General features: G+C 40.2%; 1 protein-coding gene across 15 annotated transcripts in view; it reads right to left on the bottom strand.

Annotated features, from left to right (window-relative positions):
* Positions 1 to 6,782: 6,782 nt before the first annotated feature.
* Positions 6,783 to 22,151, bottom strand: part of LOC141775507 (protocadherin alpha-C2-like) — a 213,456-nt gene continuing 198,087 nt past the window's right edge. For all 15 annotated transcript variants that reach the window (XM_074648954.1, XM_074648949.1, XM_074648955.1 and 12 more), the window contains exons 3-4: positions 20,865 to 20,950; positions 6,783 to 9,884 (exon numbers count right to left, since the gene is read on the bottom strand). In XM_074648954.1, the coding sequence (XP_074505055.1) occupies positions 9,577 to 9,884; positions 20,865 to 20,950 (394 nt within the window). In that variant the 3' untranslated portion in view covers positions 6,783 to 9,576. The remainder of the gene's footprint in view (positions 9,885 to 20,864; positions 20,951 to 22,151) is intronic.

The following is a 22,151-nucleotide window of genomic DNA, read 5'->3' on the forward strand; positions in this document are numbered from 1 at the left end:
GGTTAAATTGCTGGTGTTTTACTTTTAACATTCAAACGACAGTTGGAAGAAGTTTGTAGAAAAGTAGGCGAACACAGACAAACCAACTTGCTTTGGCTAAACAGAGGTAGCGTAATGCGCCATTCATTTAAGGGGACTCGTTTATGCGACGGACCGGATGTTAACCGTAATTACTTCCGGAAAATTACAAATTTGAATATTTAAAATAGCTATTTAAATAACCAATAACCACATTACTATAAGGCAAGGCAGCTTTATTTGTGTAGCACATTTCAGCAACAGGGCAGTTTAAAGTGCTTTACATAAACATTCAAGAACATTGCGACAAAGTGCAAAAGAACATTAAGACAAAATTAAAACAGTTATAAAAACATAAAAACATTAAAGATTAGAAAATAAAAGCTAGGATAGAAGCTAAAATATAATATAACACACAAGAGTAAAAGCTCTAGTGCAGTATAAGATCATAATATGGTTTAATTAAAGGCAGCAGCAAACAGGAAAGTTTTGAATTAATTAAAGGAAGTACTGTTTGGACTCACTCAAGAGCATCTACTCAGACCAGCTACAATCTGGAAGTCACATTCGGTAAAAGTAAGACTAACCTGAGTCTTGAATTGAATTTTCACTGGTTTAGAAGAAATAATGTGCCTCAATGTTCCTTAATTAATCATAATGCCTTAATACAATTAATGATTATGTAGTTTTACAAAGAGTATCCTCTGTTTGCATTGGTAAGGATGAGAGGAACATCCTGAATTCAGGTCCATCATTAGGAAGTGCCACAGGGATCCATTTTAGGTCACAATTTCTATATTGAATCTTCCATGTCTGAGTGTTAAAATGATCTTTATTTGCACAATACACATTTACTCTGTTTCTGATTCTAATAAATACAACCACTGAAAAAATAGCTCATCACTCACCTTTAATGCAACATAAGACACTCTTACCTCTTTGATTGGCCGAGTGTAGAGTAGTCCTCCGACTGGTGACCTTAACCCTTCAGCTTTCTGTCCTTATCTCTGGGACCTGGGGGGCTCCCCCCTGGGCTCCATGGCTGGCATTTTTCCTGGCCTGCCCTTCCTGCTTGCCTTACCATTTTAAATGTAATGTAATGTAATGTACCCTTACCTTAACCACATCCACATTACAGTGCCAACCACACTCCTACCCCTGCACCCCAACCACAATTTTCTATCCTATGGGACTAGCAGGTTTGATGGGAAGTTTAAGCTTTTCTTTGAGTTGTAGAAAAGGAAGTGTTGAAGAAGTTTTTGTCTTAGTTCTGGGTTATGGGGAGTGCATTTATCAACATGCTGCTGTTTGAACTCTTAGGCACAGAGATTAGTTTATCATCCATTACTGAGGATAATTACGACAGCTAACTTAAGTTTTTATGATATTGTCTGTTAACCTTGGCTAACTGGCACATAGTAAATGCATACGTGTATATATCTAAAGCCCTTGCAGTTTATAATTGCCATCTTATACTTTAATTTCTTCCTCTCAAAGTCTGGCCCTTACTTAAGCTATATTTCAGTTACTGGATGCTACCTCAGGAACTCCATACCAGAACTGTTTCTACAGTAAGAGCAAGCATCAACCTTGTTTAAGATGCCTGTTAGTAGAATTTGAAAAGAGGCAAATTAAATTGTTATGCATTATTATTACTCTGAATTATAGAACAAAGTTTTGGGTTTTTTTAAAACTCAATATCTATTTGTATTTCTAATATTAATGTGATTTAATATTTTGTAAACACGCTGTGGGTTTTTTACACCAACAATGCAATATCACAAACCTTGGGTTTATTTTCATCCAATGTTACAATGTGTTTTATGTTTGTTTATTTTTTTCCTTTTCATGTATTTGTTAAGTTATTGTTATGAATGAATACAGTATGTAGACAATAATTTGTGTGCTGAATTCAACCATCAATGGAAAGGTTATCTCTTGGGAAATTAATTTGAAATCAGAAGTGAACTGGAATTGATCAATCCTTCAGTCATACGATATAATGATATTCAAGATTACAATTTCACAATTAATGACAGTTTGAAAAACAACTAACTTTTAATGAAAAAAAGACATGTGGCCAAATGTGCTGTGATATTTTGTCCAGGAGATGGCGCCTTTTGCTTACCACTCCTGCAGATGGAACAAGTGCAGCAGATAGAAATGAATGGAAAAGGCAATGTGCTGCCATCATGTAGTGTTTTTCAAACAGTAATGTTTTATAACACGAACCTCTGTGTTTAACAGTAAACATGTAAACCCACTAACATCTGCGTTAATTTTGACGAACTGAAAATGATGGAGCGTCTCAAGCAGTGACAAACGTTCTACACGCACTGCATCATGGTAAATGAAGTTCGACACTCCTTTCTGTTACACTCTCAACACAGAGCACAGCCATTGGCACAGTAGCCTATCAAATGACCTCTACATTGTGACCGCAACGTGTTTGTGTATATCTACTGCAGGCAGAGATTATTACAGTGGAGACCAGTTATTGTTTAGGCGCATATATTCTTGATTTCCAGCGTGGGTGGTCATCACACTTCAAGCAAACAGCTACAGTCTGTTGTGTCAGCCTGCATAGTAAACCATCAAGGCATGTATTCATACTGGATCTCATCTGCAGCTTTTCATTGCCATTCCTCCTGCAGCTTCTTTCTGAGTTACAGCTTATGTCGAAAATGAAATAATGGATCTTTGCATTATCACGTTTTAGCCTACACTTATGCAAGGTTATATAAAAAAAGAACAACATTAGAGAACACAAGAAGCAGAGCATCAGTGTTCTGTGTTGACCTAGATGATAGGTGCATATTTGCAAGTATAGATTGTTATTTATCATTATCATATGTATTTTATTTGATAACCCTTTATATTAACTGGTACACATATTCACCATGAACGTGCTGCATATTAGCATGCATATTAGTAGCATATTGGCTCCTTATTAGTGATCATAAAGCACTTATTAAGCCTAAGAGGCCCACCAAGAGTTGTTTTTGTCTTTTTTTAGGGGGAGTACAGGGGATACTTAGGGGGAGATAGTAGGTCAACAGTAGATGTCACTGATCACTGTCACTGTCATTGATAACCACAGACCACTGTTTACATTACTGCCAACTATCCATGTTATTAATATCTGTGCAAAAAACAATAAAGAGAGTTGAAAACAAAACAAAACAGTAGATGTCACATAGAAGTGGTGTACATCATCTGAAAGCTGGGAGCTTGGGGATTAATTTGACTGCTCAGCACTGTGCGTGAGTTTGTTTTAGTCATGAATCAGAAATAATCAAGAATTAATTAATTAATTAATTAATTAATTAATAATTAAGATAAACTGTGAAAGTGTATAAGGTCTTAGAACATTATGATTGAAGTACATGATGGCCATTCCCATGTCACTTATGTCTCATAAGTTGTTGCAGCAGTTTTTGGGTTGATATCATTTGTTACACAGATTTGGTGCTAAATTTAACCATTTTTTACCTCTCGAGAATTGATAAAAAAAATCAAAAATCCCTTGATCCCTTGAAAATACCACATTAAGATACCAAGACCTTGAGGAACACCATAGGAAAAGCCATGCTGTGATTTGGTATCAAAAACTTTCACATTCGGAGACTTCTGCAAGAATTGTATTTTTTGGCATTTGGATGGCGAGCACTTCTGTTCTGGAAACTGCTCAATTGTCAATCTATCTAGGAAAGGCTCCATCCTCTGAATTCCCTAGGTCTCTAGTTTGTGGCTGTAAAGCTTAATGAGGCTGTGATTATCCTAGAGGTCACCACAGGTCATTTCATACAGTGAGGTTAGGTTTTAAAACATGGTCTCACTATATGAATTGGCTACTAAGGGGACTAACATCATCGCACATGAATACAGTTGGGCTAATTGGATCCACAAGAGTCTCAGTTTTACAGTTATACACAGTTCGTGCAATTCCAAGACTGTTTAGGGTCCCCAGTATGCAGAAATATTCAAATACAGCATTTTGGAATAGGTGAAAATAACACATTTATACTGCATCCAAAAAACTGCATGTTTTTTGCCCAAACCTGCATGTGATTATCATAAAGTGAGCATGTCTGTAAAGGGGAGACTCGTGGGTATCCATAAGACCCATTTTCATTCACATATCTTGAGGTCAGAGGTTAAGGGACCCCTTTGAAAATGGCCATACGTTTTTCCCTAAGTTTGGAGCATTATTTAGCCTCCTTCCCGACAACCATGATGTGGATGATACCAATGAATTCCCCTAAGTTTTCTAGTTTCATATGATATCAGTACCTTCACTCTAGCTCTAAAACTGAACCTCTGAAAGACAGTAAAGTCAGTCAGGATCCTTCGGGTCCCAGAGGGTTCTGCATGGCCATATTCTACTAGGCCATTAACTTCGAGTTTTCCCTCAATGACATCCTAATTACTGCTTATTGATATAGTGAGTAAAGAAGTTGTTGGACACAAATTACGATCTTGATAGGCTTTGCTCAGTATGGGTCTTAGAATAGAATAGAAAAAATATAATAAAATATATATTTCATTAAATGCAGACTCAATAAACCAACTATCAAGGCCAAATTTGCACTTTGCATACTACTTATTCATTTCTATTTAGGCTACCAGTCGGCCAATTAAGATTATTTGCATTAATCATGACAGGCTGAAAGTAATTTACTCAATTCTCAACCTACTGCCTGTCCCCGTTACATTAACTCCTTTGCACTCTCTTCTCTCACACACACACTGTGTCTCCACTGTGTAAAGTGTAGTGCTGTTATTGCCACAGGCCAAAATTATTGTGCACATTAATCTCTCAGTCTCCATCTTCATCCTGACTGCTTCCAAGTCACTCCATTTGCTTTCCTCAGCAGGATGATGGTTGTGCTGAGTCACTGCAGCTGGAAACATCACCACCAGCCAACACCCACTAAGACAAACACATGCACACTTCAGCTCCCTGGTGCTTAATGTGATTTATCATGTGTTTAACAACATTTTTCACATTATTAAACCATTTTAGTTGTTTATATTTCACTACTTGGCCTTCCTCTCTTAGTTCATTCAATCCATATTACATAAATGAAGGGATATACTGCACAATCCAGTGTAGTGTATGTTTATGTTGTGTTTGATCTGGTTTACGTTTGTCACTGTGGACTGAACATCTTATGAAGAGTGAGCACAGCGGCAAACTGCTCTGCTAGCATGGCTCTGTTCACTCTGCCATAATATATATCCATATTCATTAGCCAGAGATTCGCTGCTCTGCAGACCAAACACTGCAGGCTACTCTCCTGCACAGTGAGCCGGTTTCCTTGTTTATTCATTTGTTTGTATAACTCAAATGAAACCAGAGCACATTTTGTGAATGCTCATGGGAATATGTAACTGTAGGCATTTTAAATGTGTGGGTGTTAGTGGTTTTTGTTAAAGTGCTGTTCTTAACAGTGAGATGTCATCGAGGAGTCAGAGACACTGTTTGTGGTATTGCATCATCAAACCAGCAGCAAGAGTCCTCTGTGCTGTCTGTGGCATATGAAAGGACGCACACACACACCTTGACCCCATCCTGGGCACCCCACCATTTCAACCCTCTTCTGTTTGCTGAGTATATAAGGCTGTTGCCATAGAGACCATTTCCCAAATAGCTGTAACCATAGAAACCATTTTGTCTGCATCCTGGAGAGAATGAACGCGATGTAACATTTTCACAAGCATTTTTTTTAAAACATGAACTCTTGAACCTCTCGTCTCCCTTCTCTTGATGAAAGCCAAAACCGGAGGGAGGGAGACTTCAATAACTTTACATATTTCTAGAGCGGTATCAGTATAAAGACACAAGAATGCACACAAACATCTATTTAACACTCAGCCATGGATATATCTGATTTAATATTCATTCCAGGCAAACAATAACAGCAAAATGGGAAATGTGTTGTAGTTCCTAGAGCTCTAAATAACCCTTTAGGAAACTATTGAGCTGGCTGCCTGAGTAGATGACTGGATAAAAGTATTGATGCTGCATTTTATCTAGGCCAGCATGACTGATGTCTCTCTATTGTGATCTTTTTTTCCTACAAAGTCACCCACTGGGATACAATAAATCTACTTAGCCACTCTATTAAATTAAAAAAAAAGCGTCCAGAAGCTTCTTTTCCCTAGGGACTGGTCGGACCATCTGTGACCGTGGCTTTCAACAAGGACAAATGAGGCATCAGTGTTGGGCAGGTCATTCTTCCTGTGTCCTCATCTGAGTGCTTGCCAGTGCAGAGAAAGAAAGAAGTGTGGTGTGAGGATGTGTGATAGAGGAGCTTGTAGATAGCTTGTAGTCAGCTCTGCCTTCGCTGATGTAAACAGATGTACTATTTCTTTCTCCTAGGGATTCATTCTTTCCCACTTTTCATTGACCTTGTTTTAACTCTCATGAGATAAAATTCTCGCCTGTAAAACAAGTACAAGTCTGATACTGATTTCTAATTAAGATTTTCATTACATAAGGTTATATTTTAATTAAAAATAGGCTCATTCATTACACAGTATCTTAAAAAATACAGATGAACTGTACACTCAAAAAAACTTATAATTTTCAATAAAAACCCTAAACAAAGCTATTATCTAAATTCAATCATATTCTGTGTTTCTATTCTTCTCCAGCAGCCAATTAATTAAACTGCAATAAATGTATTCAAATGACAGACTGAGAGGGGAAAAAAAGGCCAAGACACACAAATACCCCCAAGACAATAAATTCACTCTTATTTTTAAGAAAGAAAACTTTATTAGTGATTTATAAACAAAAACACATTACCACTGTATCCATTTAGGTAAAATAAAATAAAAAAAAAATCGGAAAATAAATGAAATTCACTACTTCACTGTCACAGTTGATGAGCGGGTGTACAAAACAAAAAGAAAAGGGTTTTACAACAGATCTGGGCTAGTCCATTTAGGACAGCACATTGCCACCATAGTTCACCACCATACATTGGGAAAGAATGACAGCATGAACGCTCACTAAACACAAGCATACACTACATATACCTTTTTATACATTGGAATCTTTTTTTTAGTCATTTTCTTTTTTTTTTTAAGAGTGAAAGGGAAGTGATAGCTCATCATAGGATCATACATATTTCAGTTACAATATTACAGTGTTAGTTAGATCGTCATGTCAAAGCTGGACACAGAGAGTGATTTTTTTTTTCTTTTTTTTTCTTGCTTTGCTTGTTTTCAAAAGCAAAAATCATAGCTGGTAAAAGAAAAATAAGTTGAAAGGTATCACACTATAGCATTTACAAATATCTAAAGAGGTTTAGTGGATGCCGTACAACATCTGTGGAGCGTGAAAATTGTAGTACATAGATGTTTGGCAGAGACAGAAGTACATACAAATATCTCCTGTGCGAATAATGAAGAAAAATTATAATACAAAAGAATAAAATCATAGCCATCTATCTATTTATATATATATTTCTCTATATAGTATGTGTTTCCTTAGAGCAGTACATGCAGCAGCCACTTAATGGAGTGACGTCATACTGAGCCGCAAAAACTTTGGGGACGTGGCAACAAGTTACAGGCAGGGGAGGGGAACCAACAGAAGCAGAGGCATGAGTGTGCCCCTTTTTCAAAACCTCCTGAGAGAGGATTGGTGGGATATAGCTGTGGGATGGGAATCCCTAGATGCCTGTATTTTTTAGCAGGTTTCAATTACTAATGCAGAGACAATCTATTAAAAGCCTACGCTACATTTACAGCGTAGATAAAAAGCTAATATGCGACTCAATGATCCTAAACAATCAATTTGGACTTTCTTCTCTTGTACATGGAGGTGGAGGGCCAGCCCACGGCACCTTTCTCCTCACTTCATCCCGGTCCTCCACCCCTGTAATCTGCCTCATCCCACCTGGTCCTCTCTCATCAGCGGCTACACACAGGAAATGAACAGTGTACTGTAGTATTCGCAAGTTAAAAGCACTGAACCGTTGTGCACTTAGAGAGACATCTGACAAGAGTTCAGGAAGTATAGACCCCCCCAACTGGGCTTCCCCAGGCCCCATCCACATTACTCCATGCTGTTCCTCAGCACACCACAATGTTCAGAGCAGGCCATTCCCAGGATCGGCCCTGAGCAGGGGGGTCAGAGCGGGGGGTTAGGGAGCAGTGTCTGAGGGTAAATGAGGGCATGATGACACGCAAAAAGCAGTTAAAGCTATGAGGAAGAAAAGAAAAAAATGCAGGAGTATGTAAGAGTGAATCTCTTTTGAGAATTAATGCAGTCAGTGGGATGGGTGACCGTGGGGGGAAAAAGGCAGTTGGGGGGAGGAGAGGACGGCTCGTGGCAGCTTGGGGCAGGCACAAGCAAGTGAGCAGTTGTAAACTCAAGGTATCAGGTAAGGACTGGTTGCTACCAAACATTCAAAGCAGAAAGCGTTAGGCTTTTGCTGCGGTAGGGGGAGAAGAGAAGGTGTTATCAAAACCTCAACACTCCTAATATTCTGTACAGAGTCCACTGACTGAAAGTGGAGTCACAAGCCAGCTCAGCTGGACTCTCCCCTCTGTGATCCTCAGGAGAACGTGAGGCATCCTCCCATCTCTCCATCTTTCCGGTGCTCTCTGCATTCCTCAGTTGGGCTTCTGGCGGGAGATGAAGCTCTCGGTGTCCTCCAAATGCAGTGAGCAAATACAGAGTGGTTGCAAAAGGATGCTGCTTCCATCCTGAGAGAGTTGATGTACACATGCGCACCGCATAGCCAACTGTGCAGGGCAAAAAAGCTTGCAGTGTCTAGTTTTAAGCACATTTCTTTGACGTTTTTCTCTCCTTTTTTTTAAATCTCTCCCTCTCTCTAGGTCTCAAGTGCTTTCCATGTCTATTTTGTCATGGTTAAGTATGTGTATTTGCATGTTTGAATGTGTGAGCATGCGTATGTGTGCATGTGGTTTCATTGAGATCTCAGGAAACACTGTTGGTAATAATCAGAGGAATCTGCAGCAGTGTCATGTAAGCCTTAGTTTCAGTGACTCTCTCCTGTGCTATTTACAAGTAGTGTGTGTCCAGCTCCAGATGGCATGCATCTGTTTCAATCTTCTTTGTCGTTCTTCTTTTCCTTGGCTGGCACGGAGCTTTCTGTTGTTCTCGTACAAAGTATTTGTCTTCTCTCAGAGAGAATGGTTTACACATCAGTTGGGGAGGGGGTAAGACAGAGGTGCCAACGTGCCCAGTGGGTTAAAGGAGGAATAAATTCAAGACGAGGGCAAAGAGTGGTCATTCCTTATTGGAAAAGATGACTGACGTGAGTTGACTCAGGGTGTATAGGCACATAGGGGCATGGAGCAAAATCAATCATTTTATTGTTTATCAAGGCGAGATTTACCTCAGTAAGGGACTGAAGGTAAAATAAATCTTGGTAAGGCCAGGTTCTTTCAAATATTATCATTGAAAATAGGTAATAAAATGAAATTGGAAATTTCACATTTTCTTTTTGCCCAATGGACTTTGGTTGGTACCTCTGTTTTAACAACGCCCTTTTCCTCTTTTCTCTTTCCGCTCCTCTACTCATCTCCGTCATCCTTCCCCTTATCCTTCTTGTCTTTCTTCTCCTTCTTCTTCTTCTTCTTCTTCTTGGCCTCCTCTTTCTTTCCGAAGGTGATGAAATCGCTCTTGTCGTCCTCTCCTCCCTGGTTCTGTCTGATGGATATTATGGCGGGCGAGCCGGGGATGATGAAGGCTTCTGGGGGAACCTCGCCAGGCTTCAGGTGCTGTGGGGGTGCACCGGGTCCGCCGGGGCCATAGCGAAAGTGCCAGCTGTTGCTGTCTACGCCAGCACCCATTGGGGGGGACACCTCTCCCCCTTCAGCATCTGAAAGAAACATAAAGAGATGGATATTGGGTTATTACTTGCTGTCCATTTGCTTCGAACAGATGTGGTTATTAAAATGGCCAAAAGTTATCTAAATTCTTCAGACACACTGGGGAAGATTTATTAAGCCTTTTTGCACCTCACTTGTGATGCATTCTGAATGTTTATTTATGAAAAACACCAGCTTAGAAGCACAATTTGCCAGTCTGGTGACGTACCGATTGTGTTTGTCCTTCATGCATGCAAATTTAAAAGAGGATTGAACAAATTACCGGAGAAGATATCATAAAGGAGGTTGATAGAATGCATTCACAAACGTTTACAGTGTCAGTTTTATGTGGAAAACCATCCCTCTGTGAAGAACAGGTGCAAATATAAGCACCTGTATACAGTAAAGTGGCAATTTTAATGTCTAATGGGCACACAACATTTATAGATATTGCATTTATGTATGTATTAATGGATATAGTAACCTCACATTCTTTCTATAAAGCTGTTATTCTTTACAAAACAAAAACAGATTCCGCACAGAAAGCAAACACCTTCCTTGGATGACAGCTACATTGTGGGGGCTTTATAAGCAATCTTTCCTTCTGTGCCCAATTTTATGGCTTTCCATGTCTTTTTGATTTCACTAGATGTATATTTAATGACTCCTACTGCATTAGCTAGTATCTAGATTTAGTATCACCACATTTTGTTTTATTCTCAGACAAATCCCCCCACTGAATCGCACCATTTGAGTTCACGGGATGTGATTGTAAGTGGCTGACCCCCTGCACTTTTTTATACATAAATCAGGCCTACTGTCTCAAAACTGTGGCTGCAAAGAGAGTTCACTGAATCCACTGCAGCCACTGTAAAAATCAAAACGGTCAATGAGTGTCATTGCTTCAGGGAGCAGCCATGACATGCCATACAGGTGGGAGGTGGTGTAACTTAACGAGAGGTTTCCAAGAAGAAGCTGCTAAGTGGGCAATGAATCAAAGGATCCCTCCTGGCCAAAGCTAACATCCGTGACACTGTTTGATGAAACATTAAAACCCCTCATCATTATGTTAAAGGCTGAGGAGGGTAATAAAGTATTTTAGCGGAATTTAATGGAAATTGTTGGCAAGAAAAGCAACAAAAGTGGACACAAACACAATTGGCAAGTGTAGCTGTATGCAGGAGGGCATTAGTGACCAACCTGACCATGCATTAAACAGTGATCACGCCCTCACTTTATTATATGGGTGTGTGTCATATTAATGTCTATATGCAGTATATACCAAAAACTAAGCACAGTCTACCAGCAAAAGATGCCATCACTTTGGCTCTTTCCTCACAGCAATGACCTACTTGCCACATATTCCTTTTATTTCTCTGACTCCTTTTCTGAGTTCTTTCCAAAGGGGAGATTAACTGAGTAGGGCTCCATCCAACCAGAAGGAATAGTGTCTGGAAGAAGGAGCCTGACCTCATGCAGTACCCAGGGCAGAGAATACCATCTTCCAGTCTTGTCTTACTGCACTATTACCCTCAAAATGCACACTATGTGTTCGGTTTCAGCTACATTTGTTACACCAAAATGAACTGGCATCCTAAATATAGTTGGACATGGAGAAGGCAAACGTAGTTCTGACTAAACTATGAATGTACTGTTGGGTGTAGAGCTAGAGTTGATGATTCATTCTTCATTGTTGATTAATTCGTCTATTATTTTTCTTGATTAATGGGTTAGTTGTTTGTCTATAAAATGTCAGAAAATGGTGAAAAATGTTCATCAGTATTTCCCAAAGCCCAAGATGATGTCCTCAAATGTCTTGTTTTGTCTCAAAACTCAAATATATTCAGTTTATTGTCAAAGAGGAGTAAAGAAACCAGAAAATATTCACATTTTAGAAGCTGGAATCAGAGAATTTTGACTTTTTTTTCTTAAAAAATGACTCATACCGATTAATCGATTATCAAAAATAGTTGGCGATTAATTGGATAGTTGACAACTAATCGCTTAATTGTTGCAGCTCTAGTCGGGTGTAAGCTGTATTTTATTCAATTATGATGACCTGGGTGATACAAGAGACAGTAGTCAAAGTGACCCTATGAATATACCTAAATACTCCATTACATCAGTGAGACAGAGCAAGAGTCTCACATGTAGTTAATGTGTTTGGCTGTTACAATACTGCATTGCATTGTTATATAAATGCAGGATGATGACTGATCAAAATTAATTCAGCCACAATAATAAACTTTCAAAAGCAATATGATGGAATTTATTAGTTCACTTTTTCAAATATAATATGCTCCAATCTTATTCCCTCTTTAATTTTCTATCCCTGCTTTAATTCATATTTTGCTCACTCACTCTTTTCCATATTTTACCCTTTTCAATTACCAGCACTCAGTGAGATCTGCTCTCAGTGAAGGATTCGTGCAGTAAATCCATTGCAAACATGACGTCTCCTGCTTGGCATACAATCCTAATCAGTCATAGAGGCACGCACTGCTGTAAAGCTCCTCCTTCTGCAGGGAAACGGCCCAAGTCGAAGCAGACGATGGGATTGAATCCATTTTTTTTTTATGTGAACTTGAATAGATTCCAGTCTGATTTAGAGCTGGGATGATAAGTTGCTTAACGAATGACGATGCAAATTGAATATCTTTGGGTTTGGACTGTTGGTTGGACTGAACAAGGAATCTGAAGATGTTACTTTGGGCTTTAGATGTGATGAGCACTTTTTATAATTTTCTTACAAGGTTTTTCCTGTATAGAAAATTATGATCCATCATTGCAATCCATCAAATTTCGTCCCGCCTCCAGCACTCACTACTTTATATGCTTAATATTATATACTGCTTAATGATAGACCATAGTTTATTAGTTGATTTATATGTTGTATTAATAATCTGAATCTACACATACAGTAGCTAGAAACTAATATTGTGAAGTAAAAAAGTACAATATTTCTAAGTTGGCTATAAAGTAATATAAAATGGAAATACTCAAGTAAAGTACACGTACTTCAAAATTGTACTTAAGGACAGTACTTGAGTAGCCTACAGTAAACCACTGAGCACAACATTGTTTACAAGAGCACAAGATATTTTAATAGTTCTAGCATCTTAATTTTGCTCTCAAAGTGCACCAGATTGATGCATTTAGCTTTTAAATGTACAAAATGTTCCTCCTAGAGGGTCGGAGGTCAGGATGGTACCACCTCCGTCTCATTTTGAGCCAAGAAAAACCCTGTTCTCACATTTACACATGAGAAGATAATTGTCAGGTTGTTCAATAATTAAATAGTTGTTAGTTGCATCCCTATTCTGATTCGTCATTTTCATCATCATGTTTAATTCCCTCAGATACATTTTAAAAATTAGACTGGGACCACCGTACAAGAATTATGTGGGTCATGCATTTGAATTGCTTCACATCACTATCCCCCCAAAAAAGCTCTCATGCTTTCACCGACTGCGACAACAAAGCTGAAAGAGCTGCAGAGAGAAGACTGAATTTGACAAAGAGACTGAGACGATTAGGACAGGACAGGCTAGATCCAGTCACTGCTTCCTCCACATGTAGACACAGAGACAGCAAGAGTCACATTCATTTACAAAGCGAGAGTCTTCCCCTAGTTGATAAGTCTTCATCCGACTCCCCAAGCAGCAACATGACCCTGATTCTATCATCTCAAAAGGAAAGCAGAAACAGAAGAAAAGCAGCACAAAAATACTAAATAAAAAATGCGGAGTACTGAACTGCTGGCAATGCTTTACTCTAAAGTGTCCACTCTCTTGCCTCGGAGAAATTACCTGTCTAAATCAATGTGGGAACTTGATGAGACACCAGTGCCCCCCATGCAAACTTACATTCACAAACAAAACAACACCCCGGAGAGTTATGAGTCATGCTGAGAGCAGACAGATGGAAAAGGGTACGGTTAGGCAGGGCAGGGTAACTCTCTTGAAAGGGTCAATGTCTTATGCTGGATTTAAAAAAAAAAGAAGACAGATCATGGGTCACACTGTAGTCTGGCTGTGTTAAACTGAAAAGGTCATATCATAATAAGTCTTTGCTGCTTTGGGAGGATCCTTTTGTACTTTTTTAATAAACATTTCTAACAACAGACTCTAAATTGCCCGTAGGTGTGAATGTGAGCGTGAATGGTTGTCTGTCTCTATGTGTCAGCCCTGTGATGATTTTGATCGAGGTGGGCACAAACGAGTTTAAGAACTTGGCGACCTGTCTATAGGGTGTACATCGCCTTCGCCCAATGTCAGCTGGGATCGGCTCAACATGGCTGCCGGGTCACAAACTATCTCATTTTAAAGCTAAACAGTACACTACAAGATGTTTCTGAAAACATTTGTGTCCGAGAAATAGGCATTACAGTAACAGAATATTGATTAATATTTGATCAGCGCTGCCTAGTTTGACCGTTTGATCAGATTTCACGAGTGATTGACAGCTGCTCAGAGACGGTAGGCTCCAGATCAGCTCTGATTGGTTGTTTTCCTCCAGTCTGTGAACTCTTGCAGATGCCATTGGGAGCATCGGAGGACACCTGATTATTTTCAGATGACCTGTCTCATGCACTACTGTCAGGATATAGACTGTTCTATAAAAATATATTTTTTTTTAATCATATTTGCTCTAATTCTACTCACTGCAGTTTTAACCCCTTTTATCTGTCTCCTTATACTGTATGTCGTTGCTCCCTGCCTTTTCTCTGCATCTCTTCCTTCACGATGGTAACAGACTCACCTCGCCCAACACTGATCTCCACACAGCCATCGCTTCAATCTGATTTGTCGATGGCTGTTGCAGAGCAAAACTTCCTCTCCTCTCTCCTCTCTGTTCCTCTTGCACGACCTCCCTCCTTCTCTTTTCCTCTATCGCTCATTTCCCCTGACCTTTCAACTAATCTTGCATGAAAACACAGCCAGCCAACACCCGTCGCTCGCAGTTATTGACGAGTCTTAATCACGCCTATCAATGTTTATGGTCACATTAATGTGATTGGGTATTAAACAGCTTGTCCGTCAATGGTAACTGCCAAGCACATTAGAGACGAGGATGGGTTATTTGCTTCCTATTAACCCCCCAGCTCTATTACTCTCTCCATGTATCTGCAACTAGACTTTTAAACCCTCTGTGTTTGAATAGTTAGAGCGACACAAGTTGCAGTAATCAATCATTTTGCATTAGTGATTTTCTCCACATTTCCCCCTGAGTTTAATCTCTAGAGTCTTCAATCCACATCTCCGTGTGTGAACTTCCCATCGCTCCCCTGTTGCCGCCCAAGGTTTTCACAGCCACTTAAATCTCCCAAGTTCCATTTTGCCACGTCTACTTTATTCATCCCCTTGTCTCGCCCTACCATCGGCCAGTTGGGCTGAAGCGCAGTGGAGCGCAGTGCAGCGTTACATAACTAGCTGAGGAGGAAGAGGAGGAGGAGGAGGAGGAAGAAGAGGGGCCAGGAAGTGCAGGGATGCAGATGTGAAACATGATGCTCACCACCAAAACGGAGGATGGGAGGAGGAGGAAAAAAGGATAAAAAGATCCTGAAGGTGCGATTCATTTTTTTTTCACACTGCAGTGGTGGAGAAATCTGTGATTGTTATGAAAGCAAACAGTCAGCAGGGACCACACCCTTCTTCAAGACGGCACCTGCGTTTGTTAGTGTGCTGTGCAGTGTGTGCTCATCGTGATAAAAACTAAATGTGATGTTGCCGTCTATTCAGAACCTAATTGTTATTCATGTGTCTGTGTTTTCACTGCTATGCCTGAGTGGTGATAGAAGAATACATTCTGTGCCTGCATAAATTACCATATATTCACAAATCTGCTTACAGTAAATTAAATAAAGAAAGAAAACCGTTGTGGGTGATAACACAATAATGATGGCTGGTTGTGTTTTTTTTAAGAGCAATTATCCCTCTGCATATGCATATTGGAGTGTACAATTGTGTGTCTGTTTGGGTTTCATGCCAGGTTGAGCACCTTGCTGTCTCCTCCCAGCTGGATCGTGTGGCAGATGGTGGACACAAGCAATCCCAAGTGACAGGGCTTAACACAATAAAAATAACACTGACTGTAGGTGTATGTGTGGGAGTTGGAGCTGTTATCCCTGTGTATGTATACTGTATGTCAGTATGTGTAGGTGCTATGAAAAACGGAGAAGTAGAAATTGATTTACTCTCCAGAGAGAAAGAGAGGGAGAGAGCTGGCGAGATCTATAAAGACTCAGAGAGAGAGAGCAAGCGCAGGATGGGAACAAAAAGCAAAGTGACAATAAAGGAAAGCAAATAACTGAAGTCGAGAAATGGAAACAGATGGGGCGGAGGGATTTAGAAACTGTGAAAAGTCCCTGACAGCTTCTAGACTGTTCTACCTCGCCAAAAAACCTTTTCATATCAAATTCACCTTAACTAAAAGACTGCTTCTCTAAAGTATGACACATAGCCTTGAATTGTCTGTTTTTATGTCTTCTTTCTTTGCTTACCTCTTTGTGTCTTTTGAGAAATCACTCAAAAAATATGTGCACCTACCCTTCCTGATGACACTGACGAAGATGCAGAGGTAACACTTCATTTTACAGGTCTGCAAATTTCACGGTAATTAGGTGATAATTAGCAAGTAACCTATTTGAAATTTCTTTGGAATCACTGCCAAATTACCCCAATATTTGCATCAAAATGTATTGAAAATTACTTTATTATAAACATTATTTAATAATTATATGCTAAAATAGCATAATCGTTAAAATTAGGCCCTTAGGCTTGAGAAGTAGCTGTGCGCTGCTCTTCATCGGAGGTGGAAAACCAAAAATAATAAAAGACACTTCTGATCAGGCACAAATCTCACCATTGTGTGACTTATTGTCTACACAATTGTAACCTGGTAGCTAATGTAATGATTCAGGGAGTTTTTTTTTAAGAGATTTCAAATGTTATCTGCTATTTATTATCTATTTACCAGCAGACATGGAAATAAAGCATATCAATTTACTTTGTATTCTTTTCCTGGAAATGTATTGAATAAATTACCAGCTATTGGGAAATAGCGAAATATAATTATTAAATAATGTTTATAATCAAGTAATTTTTTGTATCAATTTTGATGGAAATATTGGGGTAATTTGGCAGTGATTCCAAAGAAATTTCAAATAGGTTACTTGCTAATCATCACCTTATTACCATGATATTTGCAGACCTGTAAAATGAAGTGTAAATGCATGAGGTCATGGTCCTGGATGCTAAATAGCAGATATGGTCGAGCCCTGAGGCATTGACGGGGCAAAATGAAACCTCAGTAGAGTCTCCCCTTGTCCACCTTTTTCTCTTGGCATTTTGCCTCCACCCTTGAGTCTATTTTCTGCCTTGACAAGTGCCTGCTGCAGTTGATTACTGTTAACTCTAATCAAATCTGTCTTTCTCTGTTCCTCTGTGTATATATTCTAGCGTGTGTGTGTGTGTGTGTGCAAACTGGGGCGATAAAGAAAACAGTAAACAGTAAACCTGCATCCACTGCTGCAGTACACCACCGCCCCAGTGAATGTAGGTCACTCTCCTTCAGTTACTCCCTCCTCTGCTCTCTCTCCGTCCCTTTACACCTCTTAACCTCCAACTCTCACTTTTCCAAACACCTCCCTCCTTCCTTTAACGCTATCACCCCCCTCCCGCTCTGTTTTAGCTTTTGCTCATGTATGTGCACCTCCCTTCGTCTTGTCCTTCACCTGATGCCACAGTCGTTTTTTAATTCCCCCCTCCTTCAGCACCTTTTGTCCCACACCATATGTTTGCATTCCCCTCTATATAACAGCCCCCCTCCCTTCCTCTCTCTCTCTCTCTCTCTTGCCAACATTAGGGGCCATGAATGGTTGCCGTGGAAACTGCATCCTCCAGTGAAGCAGTAGGACATTGGTAGGAGTCATGGTGACAGTGCTTGTGCTGATGGAGAATAATGCTGCAAGCTCTCTCTCCCTCGCTCTCTGTCTAGTCTATCCGCTCTCCCCTAGCAACAGCAGCCTCATACAGCTTCTTCTTTCCTTTGCATACTTTGTCAATCACTCTGATTTACTCATTGTCACACCCTCCCAAACAGCTCATCACGTCTCTCTACCTTCCTCTCCACCTTATCCTTTATTTCTTATTCTCTTGTTTCTTTCCAATCCCTCACTTTGCAACCTGCAAATCTCCCTCCTCCCCCTCCCGTCTCTCTCTGCCCATCTCTCCAGGGGATGGTTGCAATACTGCACAGTTCTCTCTGAATCCCTGTGTGCCCTTGGTTTAGAGACAAGAGCAGGACGACACAGAGGGAGTGAGAAACAGATAGGGAGGGAGAGTTGGAGAGACAGCAAGCAGAACCCTGATTTCATTAATGTGGGTCTGTTAATCTGGGTGTGGGCTGCGCTCCATCTGTCACAGCAGGAGCAGCACACAGAGTAGGCAGCCAAAACACACTTAGCAACACAGCCAAGCAAGCACACATACACGAAAACACTAAACAAGACGCAACTACACACAAATCCACACGCTCTAAATCGGAAGGGGGAGAAACAGGGGCGTTGCCGGCTGTACCTCCGTGTCTCGCATCGAAGCGAAAAATAGACTGCGAGGCAAAACATCACCCTGTTGGTACAGCGAAACAATTCCCTCAGCGAACCAAACTCTCACATACACTCCTGCTATCCACCTCAGGACCAGAGCCTGCCTAGCAAACAAGATGATTTAGTTATAAATAGCATAGACGGTGAATCATAGTGACGTGACAGGCCACATTGAATCAATATCTCCATTTCTCTCGTTCCTGAGACATGATAAACAGACCCAACTTCAAAGTCAGAACACAAATCCTTCCCTAGCTTGTCCTCCAGTCAGGGAGAGCTCTGGAAATAAATGCTTTCCATATTATCCGACACTCTTAAACCAGAATTATCCTTAATCCAACCTTCAAATTTGACCTGAAGCTAATATATCCCCTAGCTAATATTTCCATTCTTAACCCATCTAACAATGAGATAAAGAAGGGACAGTCGGCCCTTAGGCAAAGCAAGGTTAGCGTGTGCACAATGTGTTGTTCTGCAACTGCCGCGGCTAAATTAGACCACCTTAAATCCTCACCAGCTGATCTCGTTACCAGTGACCCACCCTGAAGACGTCACTGCTGCCTGTTCTGTTCCCTCTCTTTCCAAATTTCTATCTCTCATGTTTTGAAGTGCCTGCAGGCTGTAAGTCTTCAGCCAAGGCAACAAATCGATGGCAGAGCGGAGGAGGCTGTGTGTGTGTGTGTGTTTGTGGATAGGAAGAGACAGTAGTCAGTGTGTGTGGGTAGTTTGTCTGCCTGCCCAGCCCACCGCCTCCTGTCTATAAAAGACACCAAGCCAGGCCATCTCCACTTTCTTAATTACAACAAATCACCTCTTCATTGAAACTTAATAACACTGTCGTCCTCGCTCCAGTCCTCTCATTGTACACACTTCCGTCTATAGTTATCTCACCTGCCTCCTTCATTTTGCTCTACCGGGCCACTCTTTCCTCTACTTCACTCTTAATCCTTTTTGACCCCGCTGTCATCCTCAGGAAAGTCAACTGAATTCTCCTCAATGCACGGAGGGCTCTGACACCGTGTACGCAGCGCATCTTTGGTCATAAATCTTGGTTCGGGGAAGGGAATATGGCATCAGATCATATGCAATGACATTCACATTACAATGTCCATGAAATGTCATCTAGCATCGAGTACGCTGTCATTTAGAGTTTTGTTTTTCTCCAGTGTTCCCGTTCTTCGAATTCAGCTACCACTGTTTTCTAAAAAGCTTCTTTGAGGTGCTTTGTTTGAGCCTCGTGAGGTCTTTTCAACTCGGATGAAGAGAAAAAGATGCTTTGTCTTTTTGTCTTCTGTAAATAAAATTACTTCTTGCCACTGTGTGCTCTCCTGCCATCATTATAGTGAGGATAATGCACCAATCATTATGAGCAAAACTATACGTGTAAGTCTGTTCTACCCATGCAACATTTCTGCATACCTGACAACAACAATGTGGCAAATGGTGTAAAATGTTAAATTTAGACTTGTTGATTCTCAAGCAAGCTGAAGTTGACACTTGCATGTGCGTCACTTGCCTGCAGCTGCTTAGCAGTGATTGCACTGCCAATAATTACTATTCTTTTTAGAACAACACTATGAATTTGACTCATATTTCATAGGCCGTTTTGCAAAGTGTAAAATTATTTAAAAGATTGTTTCCTTCAAGACAGCAATATTACAATCTTTCTACAAAGCATTCGACTGCTTTTTGAATGTAATGTACAGATATATCATTTTCAAAGCCCATGTTATATAAAATTACTGAGAACTTACAAATATTTAAAATGAATATGATTTGTTGCCCACATCACCAACCCCTAATCTTGGTCTTTGTGAGTGTGAAAGAGAGAATGAAAGAGATCCACATTAATTGTGTTTTAGTTTTTCTTCTCTAATGCATTCTCTAATGTTTGTCCTCTGTGGCTCAGTGGCTTATGCCTCTGTAAACATCTCGCTGATAATCCAATCAACTATCGTCTCTCTCTCTCTCTTGCCCTCTTTTTGTCTGTATTGTCTTCCTGATACAGAGGGCAGAGATATCCATCTACGCCTACGCAGCATGTGTCATTTCCTCTCCCTGCAGCAGTGGGAAGTGTCAGGGCGATCACGTAGCTGATATCTCTGTATTCCTCATTTTATTATTACTCTCTCGTGGTCTGAGAAGCTCTTGAGGAATGTAGAGTTGTTGGTGGTTTGGTCTGAATCTGTGTCATGGAATGTGTTGCAGAGAGAGACATTATAAACTAGATTGTAAATGGTTGTCACTATTTGTGACCTTTAGGACTCGACTGGGTCCATGAATGCCAAGCAGACCTCTTACTTTATTTAAATGTATTGTTTACTGTGGCTAAAACAGTGTTTAAGTTAGTTGTGTTTGGTTTAGGTGAGAGACTGATTCTTACCAGCGGCGCTGGATGCAGTGGGCCAGTTCTGAACCAGGACGCCTTGGGCTCCTTGCATTACCGAGGACTCTTCCATGTGCACCGAGCTGCAACACAAAAAACACACATATTACACACTGGAATGGTATTTACTCACATATTATATATACCAAGCCATGCTAAATTAATCTGCACAATTGAAGGAATCCATACACACATAATTTAATACTTTGTAAAGCTCTACGTTGTGATTGTTTCACGTGACTTAAACATAAGCTTTAATTCTCCCGTCCCCATATGTTTCCTATAATTACACAATATTACAAATTCAAACCTATGTACTCTGTGTGTGGGGGTTAGAAAATGTAACGTTCAGATTAGGATTAAAGTATTCACCCTACATTTTTCTGATATTCTCTGGATTATGGATTACAGATGGCCGCTCTTACATTTTCACACACACTCTGTGGGATTTCAGCACCCTCCCCTCTACTGAAAAACACCACACTCTCTATGGTGCTGAACAATAGCAACAGAAATGCTGCTACAAACCACAGTTCTCTCTCACTGCTTCTACATTATCTTTAAAAAGGGAAGGATTATATTTTATAGCTCTGACAATAAGATTTTAGTCATGAAGACCCAGGTGAAACCTGTGTGTCCTTATAAAAATGACACTGCTTTCTGATATGATCCAAGTAAGGAGGGCGGAACCTCTCTTAAAGGGTCACTTCACCCAAACATGCTGTATCCTAGCCATGAATAGGATATCTAACCATAATATAAAATTATTTGTCTGTGATTTGGATGCTTAGTGTTAGCAGCAGATTAACCCATTTCATAACATAACCTGTAACCCAGAAAATGACCTGGTTAGTTGCCTATTTAGGATGTGCTCCTTGGCCTTGGAAGTAACGCTCGGTAACGCTACTGTAGGAATGCTAGTTTCGAAGAGCCAGATTTTTCTCCACAGCTGTGTCAGCGGTAGATAAAGGTCTGGCTCCACACATTATCATTCTGGTATAGGGGAAAAGAACTGCTCTGGCTTGCCCGGTTACAGTTGCTAAGATATGATTGGACAATCGCTGCTTAGGGGAGGGGATTAAAGACTTCCAGAATGAATTGTGTTCAAAAAGAGATAATACAGATACAAAAACATATAAACCTACTCAAATTGTTATTCTAAAAGCAATTACTCTCAATCTCTACCTGCTGCTGTCTCCACACTCTCCCCAAGTGAAAAACTAGATATTTAGAAGTTAAAACCTTTGCTGAGGTCTGTGTGAGCAGGTCTTTCTTCCTGGTAAT

Source organism: Sebastes fasciatus, chromosome 10 (assembly GCF_043250625.1).
Source record: "Sebastes fasciatus isolate fSebFas1 chromosome 10, fSebFas1.pri, whole genome shotgun sequence".
Classification (NCBI taxonomy): domain Eukaryota; kingdom Metazoa; phylum Chordata; class Actinopteri; order Perciformes; family Sebastidae; genus Sebastes; species Sebastes fasciatus.